The sequence below is a fragment of the Bombyx mandarina genome, chromosome 21, assembly GCF_030267445.1.
Source record: "Bombyx mandarina strain Sakado chromosome 21, ASM3026744v2".
NCBI classification, from domain to species: domain Eukaryota; kingdom Metazoa; phylum Arthropoda; class Insecta; order Lepidoptera; family Bombycidae; genus Bombyx; species Bombyx mandarina.
Window position 1 is genome coordinate 2,952,030 of NC_143227.1, and position 17,876 is coordinate 2,969,905.

The 17,876-nt window shown below is 35.8% G+C and overlaps 4 protein-coding genes across 5 annotated transcripts; 1 reads left to right on the forward strand and 3 right to left on the reverse strand.

Annotated features, from left to right (window-relative positions):
• Window positions 1–344: 344 nt before the first annotated feature.
• On the reverse strand, window positions 345–3,453 carry LOC114244987 (uncharacterized). Its single transcript, XM_028176991.2, has 5 exons — window positions 3,279–3,453; window positions 2,735–2,939; window positions 1,630–1,845; window positions 980–1,090; window positions 345–480 (listed from the first exon to the last, which is right to left on the reverse strand). Exons 1-5 carry the CDS (start codon window positions 3,451–3,453, stop codon window positions 345–347), a joined length of 843 nt encoding a protein of 280 aa, XP_028032792.2.
• Window positions 3,454–4,868: 1,415 nt separating this feature from the next.
• LOC114241406 (uncharacterized) lies at window positions 4,869–8,740 on the forward strand. Its single transcript, XM_028172237.2, has 4 exons — window positions 4,869–5,006; window positions 5,164–5,324; window positions 5,935–6,039; window positions 8,623–8,740. Exons 1-4 carry the CDS (start codon window positions 4,869–4,871, stop codon window positions 8,738–8,740), a joined length of 522 nt encoding a protein of 173 aa, XP_028028038.2.
• Window positions 8,741–9,415: 675 nt separating this feature from the next.
• Window positions 9,416–17,727, reverse strand: LOC114243978 (uncharacterized). Of its 2 annotated transcripts, XM_028175648.2 has the most exons (5): window positions 17,506–17,727; window positions 14,149–14,299; window positions 13,414–13,634; window positions 11,998–12,105; window positions 9,416–9,867 (listed from the first exon to the last, which is right to left on the reverse strand). In XM_028175648.2, the coding sequence occupies exons 2-5, from the start codon at window positions 14,287–14,289 to the stop codon at window positions 9,690–9,692; spliced, it is 648 nt and encodes a 215-aa protein (XP_028031449.2). In that variant the 5' UTR covers window positions 14,290–14,299; window positions 17,506–17,727; the 3' UTR covers window positions 9,416–9,689. The 2 variants fall into 2 exon arrangements, with proteins under 2 accessions (XP_028031449.2, XP_089592475.1); XM_089736349.1 differs by lacking the exon at window positions 17,506–17,727 and having other exon boundaries at window positions 14,160–14,295.
• Window positions 14,425–16,173, reverse strand: LOC149500431 (uncharacterized). Its single transcript, XM_089736578.1, has 3 exons — window positions 16,040–16,173; window positions 15,780–15,950; window positions 14,425–14,440 (listed from the first exon to the last, which is right to left on the reverse strand). Exons 1-3 carry the CDS (start codon window positions 16,171–16,173, stop codon window positions 14,425–14,427), a joined length of 321 nt encoding a protein of 106 aa, XP_089592704.1.
• Window positions 17,728–17,876: the final 149 nt, after the last annotated feature.

Consider the following 17,876-nt stretch of genomic DNA (forward strand, 5'->3'; position numbering starts at 1 on the left):
CTATAAAAATTTACTTTTTTCAGCGACAATTCCTTTAATCCCTCTAGGTACAAGAATTGATAGACATCGCAATGTTAATGTCGCCATCCGTTTTGAGACATTAAACAAAGAACAATTGTACTGTATGGTTGCCATATCCAATAAATCTAACAACATGACTACTTCATCGCAGAAATAGATTGTATAGTGGTACACACACATATGGACTCATAAGGTACATTAATAATCTATATTTTTTGATTAGTACTAAATTTGCTTTTCATGGTGATTAACATTTCAGAACGACGGGCGAATGAAGTTAAAAATCGGATACGCAGTGTTGTATATACATAATTATATTATATTCAATAGCTCAACGTAGGATAATTAGCTTCCAGAACAGTTTGGTCACAATCTGGATACAGCTCATCGCAGGATTCTTTCGCATAGTGCGCTGCTTCATATTCCTTTTGAAATTCATCCGAACCTCCCTGTGGCAACCTGAAATGTATTTTATTTTCATAATCGCGTACTTAGATTTCATTACAGATCACATACGGCAATTCCCAAAAAAAAAATTGTAAATACTATTTGCCTTTTTTGATTAAGTAATTCAAAGTCTTTAAAGTCCTAGTCGAACTTTTTAAGTATAATAATTAATTGTAAATTTTCTAATCATATTATTGGTTTTACGAGAAAATTAAATTTGTCATTTCCTGTTTGTTTTTTATTTATTTTCAGAAGGGGCTAGTTTTAAAATAGTCAAAGTTAAAATTTTAAAATAAATAATAATCGCGACGCACGTCAATAGGCTTATCGTGCTATACATCAAATTTCATAAAATAAGTCTTATGTACTATAAGTACACTACACACAAATTAATTTTCTCTCCCATGTCTAACAATACCAAGCATCGTCCCTACAGCGATAATTCTTACGTCAGGCGTCAACGAAACTTAATGAAACTTGAGTGTCGATAAAGCTCCATAATAATTCTTACGTGAACACGGCCCTCAGTATCTCCTGTAAGAAAGCTCCTTGGGGATGGTCATTTGTCTTCCCCACTATACATAATGTCTTCAACATGCAGTGTTTGCCATTGGCCCCGAGTCTGGAATTGTTCGGATTTATAAAAGATTTGTTGATTCACCAGAAACTAGTTCTACATCTTTATGTACTGTTAATGACATTTCTTACTTATATATGTAATTGTGTGTATCCGACAAGCAATTTAAAATTGACATAGTAGGCACTTGTGAACCAAAATAACAAAAATCGATAACAACTTAATATGAATATATTATTTAGTGAATAAAAATCTCGTGTAGTAGTTTCTTGTGGCCCTATTGAATCTCTCATCTCTATACAGGTTATAAGGCACTTTATGAGGAATGCCTTATAACACTAACTAACTAACTACATATTAAAATTAATATTTCTCACTCGTAAATTCTTGATCCCGTAGTTTGATGTCGTTCTATATTTGTAATTATGTTTTACTAAATTTAAATAACAAAGGGAATAAATAGTTCTTTGGAAATAATATCAGAAATTAATGATGATAAAAATATGAGAACGTTTAAAAAAAGAATTGATAAGATTAAATTGAAACTTAAGCTAAAAAAGTATTCAGTACCAATATTAACATACCCTTGAAGCATTGTCTCAATTTTCTGGTAGAGCGATACGCGACTGGTCCTGTGGAATTCAACGGTCTGTTGCTCATAGTCGGTGCTATTCAAAAACGCGCGCCTGTTTTTCGAGGCATGCATCTGTTTCCTGTCTATTCCGCATTTCTCTTTTTCTATTTGCGATGCGTCCACGTCGACGCTTCGTTTCGCGAATGCAGGATTCACGATAGCTTTCCTAAAAAGTTCATTTGCGGACAGTATTAGTTTGCGTTGAGCTTTAAAATGCATGCATATTTTTCGTATATTTTCGTGCGGTTTGTCTTAAAGCTTTTTAAACTCCGCATTAATGTGTATTTTGCCATCCTATGTAAATCTAAATAGGAGGTTGGGATGTTTATCGATTTAATTAATTCTAATATATTGGTGAACATATCATATTTTGAAAAACAGTAAAGAACACAAGACACAATTTTTTTTCTCATCATCGCTTACTTCATATAGAAAAAAAAGTTTTATTGATTAGATGGGTAGACAATCTCACAGCCCTCCTGGTGTTAAGTGATTACTGGAGCCATCTACAACTACAACATCTACATAGACATCTACAACGTAAATGCGCCACCCACCTTGAGATATGAGTCTAAGGTATAGTTAGAACGGCTGCCCCGCCCCTCAAACCGAAAGGCATTGCTGCTTCACAGTAGAAATAGGCAGGGTGGTGGTACCTACCCGTGCGAACTCACAAGAGGTCCTACCACCAGTAAGTATTTAATTTAAAATCACACAAAAGTGCTTCAAACTCGATAATACTCTTTCTTTCAGAAACCTGTCAGCACGCTTTGCAATATGAAAAGTTTTTCTTGAGAAATTTGAGTTGATTCAAATTATTTAAGTTTGAATGTATTATATGAATCACGCGTTAAAGCAGTTATCGTGCCTTAAGTTGCTGGGATTCACTCAGTAGCCAATATTAAATTACAGCCAAAGTTTTAATCTGTCAATCGACTCGTTAATTATATTATTATGTGAAAGCAAACAGTAACATTCATTTTAATTAAACAGAGAATCTCTTAGGACAAGATTATTAATGATATTATTATTAATGATAGTTTCCTATTTAATACCTCTTGTAAGGCCTTCTGTATATAACTTTTCCATCTTCGTCCGTGTAATACACGACTTTGGAATCCATTCGCCTATGCAAAGGGTCGGCGTGATGATCGAACGGTGAATACGGATCCTGAGGTAATTCCCAGGCTAAGGCCGCTGTGTATCCCCACAGAACAATATCTCCGATCGGTGATACCAATGGAAATGTCGTACAAAAAACTGAAACAGGATTTTTTTTGTTATGAGATAAAAAAAAAATTGTATTAGATGGATTTTTATAAATGAAATATCCGCTATGGAATCCGCTAATTAATCTTCAAACGTTACACAGTAAACTTGCGAAACGATTATTGAAACCTACAGTTTTATAAAGCTTTGGACAGGAGGTCTATTATATCGCAATTTACTCTTTAAATAATAATTTTGAGATACATATTGGGCAGGAAAAAAATTCAAAGCCCAACGCATTAGTATTTAAGTAACAAAACAATTTCCATTTGTAAAATTCAAAATAATAAATAGCAAGCAATATAAACTCATTGACTTTCTCGGACTCACCAAGCTGGAAAGAGCTTCCTTCGGGGAATATGATGAATCTTTTTTTCCTTGACAATATTTCATTTCTTCCATGTAATTCAATTCCACCGCTCTTGTTGACATCTTCAATAATTTGCATTTCCACGGAGTAAACTAATAACAGCAATAACTTGAAAGTCGTCGGGATTGCAACCATTTTGCAAGTAATTCCGTTGAAAATTAGTTTTGGTGGAGCAACACGGGACTACAGTTTGGGATTACAATACAAGATTATCGGCTTTCGATGAAGTACCGTTAATCACGACCAGTAAATATGAAACTTCTATTTGAATTATACAGCCCGATTCAAGTTTGTCACTTCAGGAAAAAAAATGTTTTAAAACTTACAATTGTTTCTTGATAAAAGATTTTTCTTAGGGAATTTCGATACTGTTTTAATCAACCCTTTTCAATTATTTATGGACAATATGATATGTCTTTATTAGTAACGTGTAAAGTGAGTATTTTACAGACGCCAATTTGTGTCTAACGGGCCAAATGGATAATATCTGTAACGGATAAGGAAACCTCGAGGTAAGTAACATCATTTGAACATATTCTTCAGCTGTAAACAGGAATTTGGGTTGACACCGAGGATGTCCGCGACCTTAAGTACAACCAAGCGTATAAGTGGTGATCTAGACGATGTAATATTCTATCGTTTCATTAATATATATTTATTCATTGGTGTAATTCCTGCGACATATACATTTTTAGAGAATTTCTTTAGAGGCATTATCAATTAGCACCGATTGAAAAATTTAGGTTACGACCAATCTGGTGTGATGTGGCTTCTGAAGCTAATAGAAATCGCAACTTGGAATGCTGCAATCCACCTTAAGAAATAAACTGAAGAAAATTATCTCGTCCATCACCCTGTATATGACCTGACAAAAATTTCTGAAAGTGTATTAGGTCGGGCACACGCCGCGATAAACAATACGCCAAATAAAACCTACTTAAAAATAAACAGCTAGTTTCAAAATGTCGTTTTCTTTATCACTCCGTTTGTTACACCGTTCTGTACTTTTCTTGGTGCCTATTTTGGGAAAAGTGGGGCGTTCAATAGACACGGAATTGTAGGATTTAAATGTTTTTTTTTTTCGACTAAGTTAGAGCCGCAGATCATTTCCAACGTCTAATGGGCCTTTATATCATTTCAAAATCAAATTATTGTTGCCACTTTTATATTTTCATTAAGGTAGTTGTATTAAATTTCAAGTTACATATTATTTTACAAAGGAGTGAAATTAATTTCATTTTACTTCCAATTGCGGCTGTTGTCACTTGATTTTATCTTCAAATAGAATGACATCCAATATAACATACAGGCTTTGAATCTTTTAGTCAAAAAAAGTCAAGTTGAGTAAATAAAAATCTCTATGTAAATTAGATAGATAAGATTGCCCAAATCTAATCCTTATATATTTGAGTTTTGCATCCATTCAAATTTATTAACATCACTACAACACAATTTAACACGGACCGTTTCTCCATCAAGTCCCCACTTAAACAATTTTCTAGTTTTCAAAAGGTATTTATTTAATTGTGTTTTAGTAAAAGCAAACTATTATGAACAGAGTTTTCGGGTTAGTTTTACTGTGTTATGTCAGTGCGATAGTGTTTTTCTTGATTACTTCCGGAGAGGCCAACAATACCCACAACAGATTTCGAAGGTATCTGAGCTTCAGGAATATATCACATTTCTTTGTGAGTATATTTTAATTTAGTTTCTTGTTCTATTTACTTTTTTTCATTCACGAAATGATCATGCTGACAAATGTCGCTCGCTAAATGTTGCTCACTTAACTGTGAGTTATAGAGACTCTTCTAATCATATTAATATTGTTAAATTTCATTTTTACAGCTCCGTGTGAATTTCAAAGCTAATATGGTGCCGTGGAATCAGCTTTTTGCCCAAGCAGTCGGTTTCCGTGTGAATTGGGATGAGCCACCAGACTCCTTTCATCCTTATCATAGACTTTACAGACGAGACCTTTATCATCATATGGAAACAGTCTTGGACAGGTATTATATTTTGTTACCGTACAGTCAAACTCTAATATAGATTCTCTTGAAAATGTAAAGTGTGGTCCTCAGCAAACTTAGCGACGTAGTAGATTTTAAAATATTTAATACAGACAATAGTGAATACAGACGTCCTCTATTCTAGAAATAGTTGACAATCAACGGAATCACATCCTATTACTCAATGAAAACTGTTTATCCATAAACGATTTCTAAGTACTTATATTAAACTGCCTCAACCAACCTGTAGTAACAGTATCCTTTTCACAATGATCTGCCTTCTTTCATCTTCGATTTACCAAAACTTTTCTGGTCCAAGGGCGTTTTCTAATTCCGTCCATTGTTACCATTATCCTACTTACTTATACCAAGAATCAATACAATGTACAGTCCGAAGGGTATTGAAATATTTTTGAGTTTTTCATCTGTTATAGATACTGCGTCATCACGTACTCGACTATAATAAAAACAAAGTGAGCTTAGAACAAGACGAGTGAGAAGATTAGCTTTGATAGTAAAATATAATTATCCATCGTTTCAACCGCTTTACAACCAAATCATAAAGTCTCATATATTTTGTTTTGGGTATATTTTAAGTCATTATTTACAGGAACGGCCTTAATGGCTTCCATTGCGTGAGACGAGCTATTTGCGAAATGGAAATGATCTCGCAGCCCACCGAAATATATCACAGGATTTTAAAAATGGTTTTTAGGTGAGGTTACAATGAATTTCCAATTCAAATGTTCTTTATTTTCCATTTGAATTTATAACGAATTTGACCAAAATTTGATAGCAGCATGTATGTGCTATAATATTTACGCATTCTAATACCGTTATAATCTATATATAGATATATATATAAATGAATTGCTGTTCGTTAGTCTCGCTAAAACTCGAGAACGGCTGGACCGATTTTTCTAATTTTGGTCTTGAATGATCTGTGGAAGTCCAGAGAAGGTTAAAAAGGTACATAAATATGAAAATTTTCGCAATTCAATAAAAATAACAATTTTGTTTTTCCTTTGATGTGTCCTCCGTCAGACGGTTTCCTTTTGTTTGTTTTAAGTTTATTTTATACAAAAGTTTGTCTTTTATTTATCGATTGAGTCACTACGAAGTCTGCCGGGTCAGCTAGTAGCACATTAAAAATGAATGTGATAGATTCCAATTATTCTAAATCAGATATGAAATTCGTTACAAATCACCAACATAAAATTTTATTATACAAGCCAGTTAGTACGGAAACATTTACTAACATACATTATGAATACAGCAATTTACGAACCTATAATATTTATGAACAGAATAACAAACTTATACCTTAGATATTTAATTTACTAGTAACAAAAAGCTAAAGTACAAATTAGTAAACAAAGTTAGTTGAATTTAAATAAAGAGTTATTTCGTATTGAGTAGCTTTCTCGGTGTGCGTAATCTCTAATATTATCTCTGTCAACCAATTTACTTGAAACAAACATCAAATATTGGCTCAAGATTATCTTATTACGTCATTGAAATCAGATGCTCAAATTAACTGAGCTAGAGGTCCTGCAGTAGTCGAAATTCGACTATAATTAATTGGAATTGTAATTTTGTACACTATTATTATTGTATTTTATACATTTATAATCACAAATTTGTCCAAGGCTACACTATAAAAAATATGAATAAAGACAAACAATATTTAATCTATTCTCAATTTGACAACAGACGTCAAGAACAAAAGTTTGACAATAAATAGTATGCATGCGTGTGTGCGTCAAATACATGGTATGTAGTGTGTGTAATGTTTTCTTTATTGATTTAATGTATCTTTTATGCATTATTTAAAAAAATATTAGCATTGTGCACTTCTTCTCCATATTCTTTATAAGTGTAGAAAATTTCATACTTCTCCGTCCGCGCAATTTTCGTAAAAAGGGATACAAAGCTTTTGCTTCACGTATTAATATATAGACTATGGTGTATATTAACACAATTCCACAGGTTGAAAGAACATTTTTAGATTTTATTATAGTTTTCGTTTTATTTGTTACTAGCGACCCGCCCTCGCTTCGGAAACTGTAATTTATTATTGATTTTTCCACTATTTAATGGATGTTATTATAAATACATATAAACCTTCCTCTTCAATCACACTATCTATTAAAAAAACAAAATGTGTGCAATTCACACTGCAATGCAATGCAATGGTAGAAGTGAAACCTTCCAAAATTAAAATACAATTATCCTAAAATTTTGTCATTAGTAAATAATTGTAAGGTAGCACCCTCTGTGAATTGATATTTTAATTTCACGTATAATCCTAAATTAAAATTCACTACAAGAACTTTCATACACACGTTAGTATTAAAAAATCTCACAGATGGCGCTGTATTAAATAGTATGTATATTTCTGTCTCATTCTTTGCTGGCTTCATCCTACACATTTTTGTATTTGTGTCTCTTACCTGTCGTTTTTTCCGTTGCATCCGGTTTGAAATCACAACGATTCTAAAGAAGTTTTCACTTCAAAAAAAACGCATTAAAATCGTATCGTTTCGTAGTTTCAAAGTTTTAAGCATACATCGGGACAGATATAGGGACAGAGAAAGCGACTTTGTTTTATACTATGTAGTGATTTAGTTGCAGATTAACAAAAAAATTGTTAGGATCACTAGATTACCTAATTTGTGGATATTATCGTGTGAACATATAGCTCGTATAGCTATATTAGCTTTTTCTTTGTAGCTAATAATGAAAGCCGAACTCATGAACGAAGCTGGGTGATCAATCTTACCAAAGCCCGCATATCGTCTTCTCGCATTAAAACTGTATAATCTCAAAACTTACTAATTTTACAGGAGAGTGTTTTAAAGGTTTAAAATGTGATATTTTTAATATTAATCATCTTTGCAACGTTTATTTTTTTATTTTTTACCAGTTACATGATCTGTCTTTTAAAGTAAGATAAAATTATGTATTAATTTTGTTAATTGTAGTCAAAATAAGGGTAAACCAAAAAAAAAAAGAACTAAAACTAAACAAAGCTCTTTTGACAGTATCTATGAGAAAAATACTGGTGATAACAAATGATTCCGCATATTAACTCAATTTCGAAGATTTTTGGAAATTGTACATTTTTAATGCGAAAGGACGATATCTCCTTCGTGATTACTGCTGAACATCCTCGAACCTACCCTTCATACTGTCATTGAAATTAGTCTGATCGCTCACCGGTCTCACTATTATCCAAATGCCAACGACAAAAACTCACTGTATTTATATTCTACTACTATCTATTTTCTTGTTTCAGGCGCCAATCATCGTCTACAGACAAATGGCACAATAAAACGGAAACAGAATGCCAAAACTCCAGAAATTCGTGTCCCTTCTCAGTATTAGAAGTGTCGCAGTTCACTGATGTTGCATAAAAATAATTGAAAATCCGAAAATTATTTTCTTTTATTTAATAATCACAAGATTGTATTGTCAACATTTCCACATATTTACATCTGTGGTCACAGGAAAAATAGTCATAAGTTTAAAATAATTGGCGCTAATACTAATTACGGGAATAATTTTTGTCTATAACTATTTTATCAAAACAATGATATTGTATTAGAGCAGTTATATATACGTACAAATTAATTTATAAGAATACTTCATTCTTATAGGCCGGGTAAGACTAAACCAAGTTTTCAACCAGCCATTACGGTTTTACATCAATTATTCGAATTTATTTTAGAATTTTTCTATTATTGGTAAACGTGCGGTAATAGGTATTGTCAAGGCAAATTCAGAGCATGTTGCCAGAGTCGGCGAATGACATAAAACTTTTTGTTCGCTAGCCTGATAAGGGCGATTTTTTCCGGTATAGTCTCCTACAGATGTACGGGTCTGATGACTGCCTAGACTATGGTATGACGGAGAAAGATGATTATAGACTACGTCACTGTTGCGAAAAATGCTGCTGCATGAAATTCACAAGTCCAGTGAAAGGATAGAATGCCAACAATAATTGAACTGTCTCCCGCATTAAAGTATTTAAATCGCATATCTAATCAGAAGAACAGGGCGACAGAAGAAGATGAATTTTTTTGGACAGCTATTTATTTATTTAGACACACCAACAGCAATACACACAAAACATTCAAGCTTAAAATTAACATTTATAAAATTAAGTACTGGTATGTAAGCCAGTTACAGGCATGTACAGCAATCTCTTATAAAACACTATGACATGTTACAGCAATTTTACAAACAGCGGACAAATAGGCTAAATTTAAATTTTAACAGTAAGACAAAAAAAATTATTGAAAATAACATGAAAACAAGAGTTAACTACTTAACGTGTCTGTAAAAATGTATCACATTATATTCCTATTCATCTCTTAAAGCACTGATGAGTTCCAAAACGCCCTGTCCTTGGGGGCAGCTGCTATATATCGAAGCGCAGTTGAACATTTGTCTTCCTGCTGTTGCAGCGTCGATGTACGGTGACATCATATCCTTCCAGTCCGGATCTGGTTCATCAAACGGAGTTTTACCGTAGTCCGGGCTAAAATTAACAAGGTTAAGTTAATTCATGAATGGCAATTTTTTTTTATTGCTTATATGGGTGGATGAGTTCACAGCCCACCTGGTCTTAAGTGGTTACTGGAGCCCATAGATATCTACAACGTAAGTGCGCCACCCACCTTGAGATATGAGTTCTAAGGTCTCAGTATGGTGACAACGGCTGCCCCACACTTCAAATCAAAAGGCATTACTGCTTCACGGCAGAAATAGTCAAGGAGGTGGTACCTACCCGTGCGGACTCACAAGAGGCCCTACCACCAGTAAATGGCAAGTCTGGTTGTGAGTAGCACTACTCCCCACCTCTTTCAATGGGCGCCCACTAAGGGATTCACAGCAAAATGAGCAGCTTCGTTCGCTGAAAGTTAAATTAACGTACTGCGATCACCAACGTGGCTTTACCGATAATTAGGTATATTGTAAGCCGGCAGGAGTCGACACTACCATCCTGCTTATATTTACAGCACAATTAAGACCTCATAATGAAGACTTCATATTTCAGTAGGTAACGGAATTCACGTGGTAATTGTCTTTGGATTTCGGTGTCCGCTTTACACCTGGCGAGTCGTATCCCACCTTTTTTTTTTTTTTACGCTGGGGAATCTATTTACGGATACCCGGTCGAGGGGGGTAACGGACCGGGTTATGTCGGACTCCGGCGCTTCCTGAGAGGAAGAAGGAGAGAAGAGAAGGGCCGAGGTCCTTCACCTCCCCCAATTTCTCACAGGAGACTACGCCTTGAAAAAGGCGCGCGAAGCACTTGCCCCGCAGAACGACTACCGACTCGAGCTCCACCACACCGACTACACGAAACTTACGGTACCGCGATGCGCGCCGAAAGTCTCGCCTTAGGCGGTACCCGTACTAATGTTAAGACGGGATTTCATCCCCGGGAAAATCCCGTAGAACCTCGTCTCAGGCGACACACCGTGAGCGGCGCACAGGAGCCACCTTGCACCGCTTCACCACCGGACCAACAGTCGAGTGCCGGGTGCGGGGGCGCCCGTCCTTACGAGGTCTGAGCGGCGGCTTCTCGCACGCGCCGTCCACCCCGCCTTCTGCGCTGAGGAGCCGAAGAGGGATCCCATTCCCTTTCGCGCTCCTCAGCCTCACGAAGCGCCATGACCAAGTCACAGAACCCAGCCATGGCCTCCCACGAACTCCGGTCCTCTACCATACGGGCGACGATAGCCCTCAAAGAGAGGTCCTGCCCCAACACCGCGACGAGGTTTCGCCGCGAGAGTCGTATCCCACCTACACTTCTACGCAATTAAAAAGGAAATAAAGTAAACCATTTATACTGTTATTATATTTGAAATCCATCACTCTTTCATTATTCGATAATGGCAGCTGAGACGACAGCGATAGATTGTCAATCAGAGCAAGAAAATGAATCGGACCATGCGAAACTAAATAAAGATACCGGCCTTAAGTTTGATGGGAATATTAATTATTCGTGAAGACAAATCGAAGATTGGTTTAATGATCATCGGTAAGCTAAAAGCCCATAGATACCACAACCTAAATTGGCTTAAGCTTTCGTAGCCGTCTTATGGGTCTATCTATCTTATGAACACTACTAATATCTACACATAATCATGGCGTTTGGAAGAGCGCTAAGCTATATCTGGAACCGATTTAAAGTAAAAATCGTGGCAAAAACCCGTGGAAGAGTACTGTTTATGAACTGAATACCCTATTCCTCCTTAACATATAAGGTAGAAGTCTAGGTTACATATAAATGCATCATAAGCAAAAGTATCAAACCTTGTATGCTTGGGAGATGCCAGTCATCATCAGTTGCGAGAATTGCTAGATTTTGTTTTGTAAATACAATGATATGGTGTTTCCTTCGGTTTTGGCGAGTCGTAAATAGAATTAAAACTACTTTTACACTGTGAATCGTCTATGACCACGAAAGCTGTGAATTATTCGAAAAACCAAGATTAAGCCGTAAAAGTAGCTTTAATTACAGAACGGCATATCCACAAATAACTATGAATGTCGCATTTTATGAAAATATTACAAGTGAAGTATATTTAGATGTTAATTTAGCCCGGTAATTCTAGAATTGACCAAGCCTTGATTAGTAATAAAAAATTGTAATACTTACGTCAGCAAAATGTGTAGGATTTCTCCAACGAATCCTTCGTCTTCCACTGGATATTGAGCTGCTTCACAAATAGCTCGCAGTACGCAATCGAAGCCGTTAAATCCCTTCCTTTCAAATAAAAGTTTTTAACTTAATAAAACCCGAGCAAAATGATGCCCAAAACAAAATATCTTTAGGTCAATGAACTTTTTTCACTGATTCTGGATACTGGTTTCTGAACAGCATTGTAAATTGTTATTAAAGTTTGTCTGAATGTAAAAACAAACTGATCGCATTAAGACACACTGTTTTCTTGAGATTAAAAACTAGTAGTAGGACCTCTTGTGAGTCCGCACGGGTAGGTAACACCACCCTGCCTATTTCTACCGTAAAGCAGTAATGCGTTTCGGTTTGAAGGGTGGGGTAGCCGTTGTAATTATACTGAGAATTTAGAACTTATATCTCAAGGTGGGTGGCGTATTAACGTTGTAGATGTCAATGGCTTCCAGTAACCACTTAACACCAGGTGGGCTGTGAGCTCGTCCAACCATCTAAGCAATAAAAAAAAAATAAAAAACGTGAACAACGGAAGGCTAAATTACCTTAAGGCCTTACACTACACATTGATTTCTAAATGATTAAGTGCAATTTACGGTCAGCAAGCAATAATAATTATTGATGAAGTAATTTAATATCCACATTTCCTATATTTTTTTATCTTCAAAGAGATGGCAGAAACAAAAATATCAGTAAATTAAAAAAGTTAATAATCCCCATGACGTCCCCACAAACGCTATCAAGGGTTATTATTGCCTTAAACATTGATAACTCCGCTTAACGATATGATTATAGTTAGATTTGATTTTGGTCATTGCCAAATGTTGACCTACGTTAATATCCCTTATATTGATAACATTAGTTATGGAATTCTTCGGTGCGTATACCAGTATATTACGACTAATCGCCATTTACTGGTAGAATGGGATATTGTGAGCCAGCATTTTGTATGTCGCTGCTGCTGAGTAATAATGTGTTTCAGTTTGGTCCACTCGAAATTATGGGACAATCGCTTTACAATGCAATTAAGACTTTAGCCCCAAGGCCCCAACCCTCAATGTCTCAAGGTGCGCAGCTGCATCTGAGCTGTGATGTCTATGAACTCCACTAGCCACTTAATACACGTGTAAATGTACCTAGGATTCAGCTCGTAACGGATATTGTATCGAAACAATCACTATAACGTAAACATTCCTTCAAGCTTTCTAAATCTAAACAGTATTCACCCAAATACCACGAAACGTAATCAATTTACAAATCGATTTCTGGTTTTATTTATGTCGAAGTTATAGACTGAATATAATCGCCCATTTTAGGATTTAAGGACAAGTTACGAACTCATTGGAACTTACAAATTGTATCGGTATGTGAAATACTCACGCAGTCAAAAGATCAGCGAAAGACTTATAGAAAACATATCTTTCATCTCTCCTGGCGGCTATATCAGCATCTCTCTGTTCTCTTGTGACTTCTTTATAAACATAGTACTGTGACAGTTCCGAAATATTCGCGAATTGAACGTATTGATACTGGAAGTTTGCAGCAAAAAGAAGAGCTACGTTGTCTTGCGTCTTGATTGGAGACGAGAAGCCTATCAGTAGCTGTGAAAGAAACAGTTTCGGCAAGATTAAGGAAAGAGATGCTTCACCGTGAAAAGATAGAAATGATGATTGAGCGGTCTGCGTTCAGATTCGAAGATCGTGACAACCATTATACAGTACTACTGCAGACGGACAGACGAACTAAAAAATATCTGCTAAATAAATGGTTGCCTCATTCACAGATACAAGAAGGATGCTGTATAGACATGCGGTTACAGTAGCAATTGTATTATACTAATGACGCACAAGACCGCTTTACGGTAGCAATTGGCTGCATGGTGGTACTTGCCATTCCAAGATACACCCTACGATCAGTTCGATAAGCGATACTAAATCATAAAACTTATTGAAATACCATTCAAGCTTATTATTTTATAAAAACTTTTACATTATCGTAAGATCCCTTTTATCTTATGCCAAACAGAATGGCTATGTCCAATATTTGGGAATGATATTAGGAATGAGCAAATGTAATATCTATAGTAAAATAAGCAGTTTAATATTTAAAAATCACCTTATAAGTACCTCCATATGGATATACGAGTGGTAAACTATTTATTTGCCTCTTCGTTCGTAGCTCATCTTCGATGACGTCATTACCTCCACATTCGATTCGTGGAATTAAAACAGCCAAACACACAATAAATCGAAGCATATTTTCGTATCTGGAAGGATATTTGTTTATACATTAGGTAATTCTAGCTTTTATTTAGGTAAATAAAAGCTAGAATTAAGACAAGCTTTGAGTTTTGCGTGAATTGCGTTTGATAGCAATAAGAAGACTAAAGCTTCATAGCTTACTTAATCTGCCGGGAAATATACGAATTTCCACGTTAATTACTATTATGTTTTCTTCCACTGCTCAAAGGAAGTTATCCGTTAGCGCATATGAACTTGTGGGTCGAGTTAAGCTGTGACTTTTCCGCTCATTTTAAGGTCCCTATTGCATTGTTTTCAATGGGAAACTCTTTACAATATTTTGACCCTGAGGTATCACTCCATCAAATGTTTAATTTCCTTTTGGAGTGAAGGGCATAGCTGGAGTTAAAGAAGCTTAACATTTTCTGAACAACTTGCATTCTTGCATCTTGCAGCAATGAAGAAAATACCAGATTTAAAAAGTTGAATTTAGAATGTCTTAACTTGGTTATAGTTTTTTTTTTAAATATGGTGGTATCCTCATGTGGCCATGTAAATGGAGGCGATGAAAATATTATCCGTCGTGGACTAAAGGATAAGACGTCCGGTGCATTCGTGTTGAAGCAATGCACCGGTGTTCCAATCCCAGGCGGGTACCAATTTTTCTAATGAAATACGTACTCAACAAATGTTCACGATTGAGTTCCACGGTCAAGGAATAACGTCGTGTAATAAGAATCAAACCCGCAAAATTATTATTTGCGTAGTTACTGGTGGTAAGACCTCTTGTGAGTCCGCACGGGTAGGTACCACCACTCCGCCTATTTCTGCCGTGAAGCAGTAATGCGTTTCGATTTGAAGAGTGGGGTAGCCGTTGTAACTATACTGAGACCTTAGAACTTATATCTCGAGGTGGGTGGCGCACTTACGTCGTACATGCCTATGGGCTCCAGTAACCACTTAACACCAGGTGGGCTGTGAGCTCGTCCATTTCTCTGAGATTTAACCACTAATTATTTTTATTTCTGCGTCCTTAATACGTAACGGATCATAAACCAAATGTTTTCAAAACATATGGAGATAATGACAATTAGCAACCACATAGAAGAATTTAGTAACAACGTTCTCATGGTATTATAATTTTATTCAACTTTAGTGACATTTTCGAGATTAAGCTTTGTAAAAGTTTAAAAACGATTCATTCATGAGATAAAGAACAGGCAGTGGTATCGATTCATTTACGGTTTCTGTTTAAATATTAGTATTCTACTTCTATTCTACTTATCATTGGCATCATTTTCCTACCCTTCTCCCAGTCACCTGGGGTACGCGCAACCTGTTTCCTCTTCTAACATCTCTACGCTCATTCCCTACTTACACATATCGTCTTTCACGCAGTCCATCCATTTCTTCTTTGCTCTGCCTCTTCCTCTAAAGCCTTCCACATTCATAGTTAAGACTCTCTTAACAACCTCATTGGTATTTCGTCTCATAATATGTCTATACCGTCCCAAGTACGCGCTTCTGAACATCACATCTCGATATTTTTCGCACATTTGGCGGAGTGCGAATATGTCGTCCGTTGTCCCGCGACCAGGCATGAACCCGAACTGGTTTTGGTTGATCTCACTTTCATCTCGCAATCGCTTCTCTATCACTTTTTCCCAAACATTCATACTATATGATATAAGCTTTATTCCCCGATAACTGCTACAGACTTGCACACCACCTTTATTTCTGTATATGAGCACCAGTGTACTGATTACCACTCTGTAAGGATCACTTCTTCTTGCAGCAGCTTATTGAAGAATAAAATTAGCCAATTATATCCGTCGTCTCCCAGTATCTTCGATACTTCCATTGTTATACCAATTGGTCCCTCCGATTTTCCGTTTTCCATATTTCTCACTGCTTCTCTATCTTCATACACGCTGATTTCATTCACAAGCCTGACGTTATCTTTTTAATTTTTTGTTGCTTAGATGGTTGGACGAGCTCACAACCCACCTTGTGTTAAGTGATTACTGGAGCCCATAGATATCTACAACGTAAATGCGCCACCCACCTTGAGATATGAGTTCTAAGGTATAGTTAGAACGGCTGCCCCGCCCGTCAAACCAAAGGGCATTGCTGCTTCACAGTAGAAATAGGCAGGGTGGTGGTACCTACCCGTGCGGAATCACAAGAGGTCCTACCACCAGTAATTATGCAAATTATATATTTGCGGGTTTGATTTTTATTACACGATGTTATTCCTTCACTGTCAAAATAAATCGTGAACATTTGTTAAGTACGTCTATTTCATTAGAAAAATTGGTACCCGCCCGGGATTCGAACACCGTTCCATCTCTAGATATGAATGCACCGGACTTGTTATCCTTTAGGCCACGACGACTTCAAAATCTTATCTGGCTTCCTATTAATCATCCTATTCCAGTCGTTATCCTCGTTCACAAATTTTTCAAAGTATATCTTCCAGCGCTCTGTTATTTCCTCATCTTTCATTAAAACTTTACCTGTTTCATTTTTCATACATCTAACATGATTAATATCTGTCGCTCTTTCTTCTCTAGATCTCATGATACGGTAAACTATTCTACACTTATACAGTATTCTATATCTATTATTAAAAAAAAAAATGCAATTTGACATTTTTTACAACAATTTAACATAAATATTCGATAATTTCAAAAGCATGAACCAAACGTAAGATTGGATCCGAACAGGGTTTTCGGTGAAATTCAAATATGCATATATTTATATATATAAAGCATTTCGTTGATTGTTTTTAATTCACGAGTATGTTCCGACAATTAGAAGCCAACTTAGATTAAAGGACATTATTATTGACAGTAGTCAATGCACTTTTTTATACGCACATTGTGGGTGAACGCTCTCACACTAATTTCAATCACATAATACTGGGTGGGCTGAAATTATCCTATTTAATAACAAAAGCATTCGTTTCTACCGCATTTTGATTGGAATGATAGAAAAGTTGCTGCATAAACTACATTTAATATATTAATCTTATACCTTGAAGATGTCCCCGTTAATTTCAAATTTTCAATAGATGTTGGCCATTAAAGAAAAAAAAGAAAGCCGAAAAAAATAATGAAAATGCTTACCTCTTTGGACCCTGGCAACAACTTAACGAACATAACATGAGACGTAATGTTCTTAGGAGTCGCATACTGAAATCGCCAATCAAGTTAATACTCAAATAAATTACCTGATCTGCACTCTCTATGCTACGACACTGCGTAAAACTTCAGAACTAGTTGTTTCAACAAAAAGTTCATCTATGTCAATGAAGTATTTCCGTGCTGTATGGTCTGGGCGTCAATGCACTCGTTGCTCCGTTTTCTGCTTATAATTCCATAAGGCTACATGTACATGTGTCTGAACGATGACAGCTCAAAATCTTTACGTAAAGCCTCCAATCCAAACATTAAGGCGCGTAGTATCGCTGAAAGGAATTATTTTATGGGATTTACCATCTTTAGATTTACCACACTCTGAATACGTTTACATTGGTATTGTCATGAACACTTGTCCAAAGATTATATTATTTTAATTAAGTGTCGAATTTCCTATAAAATT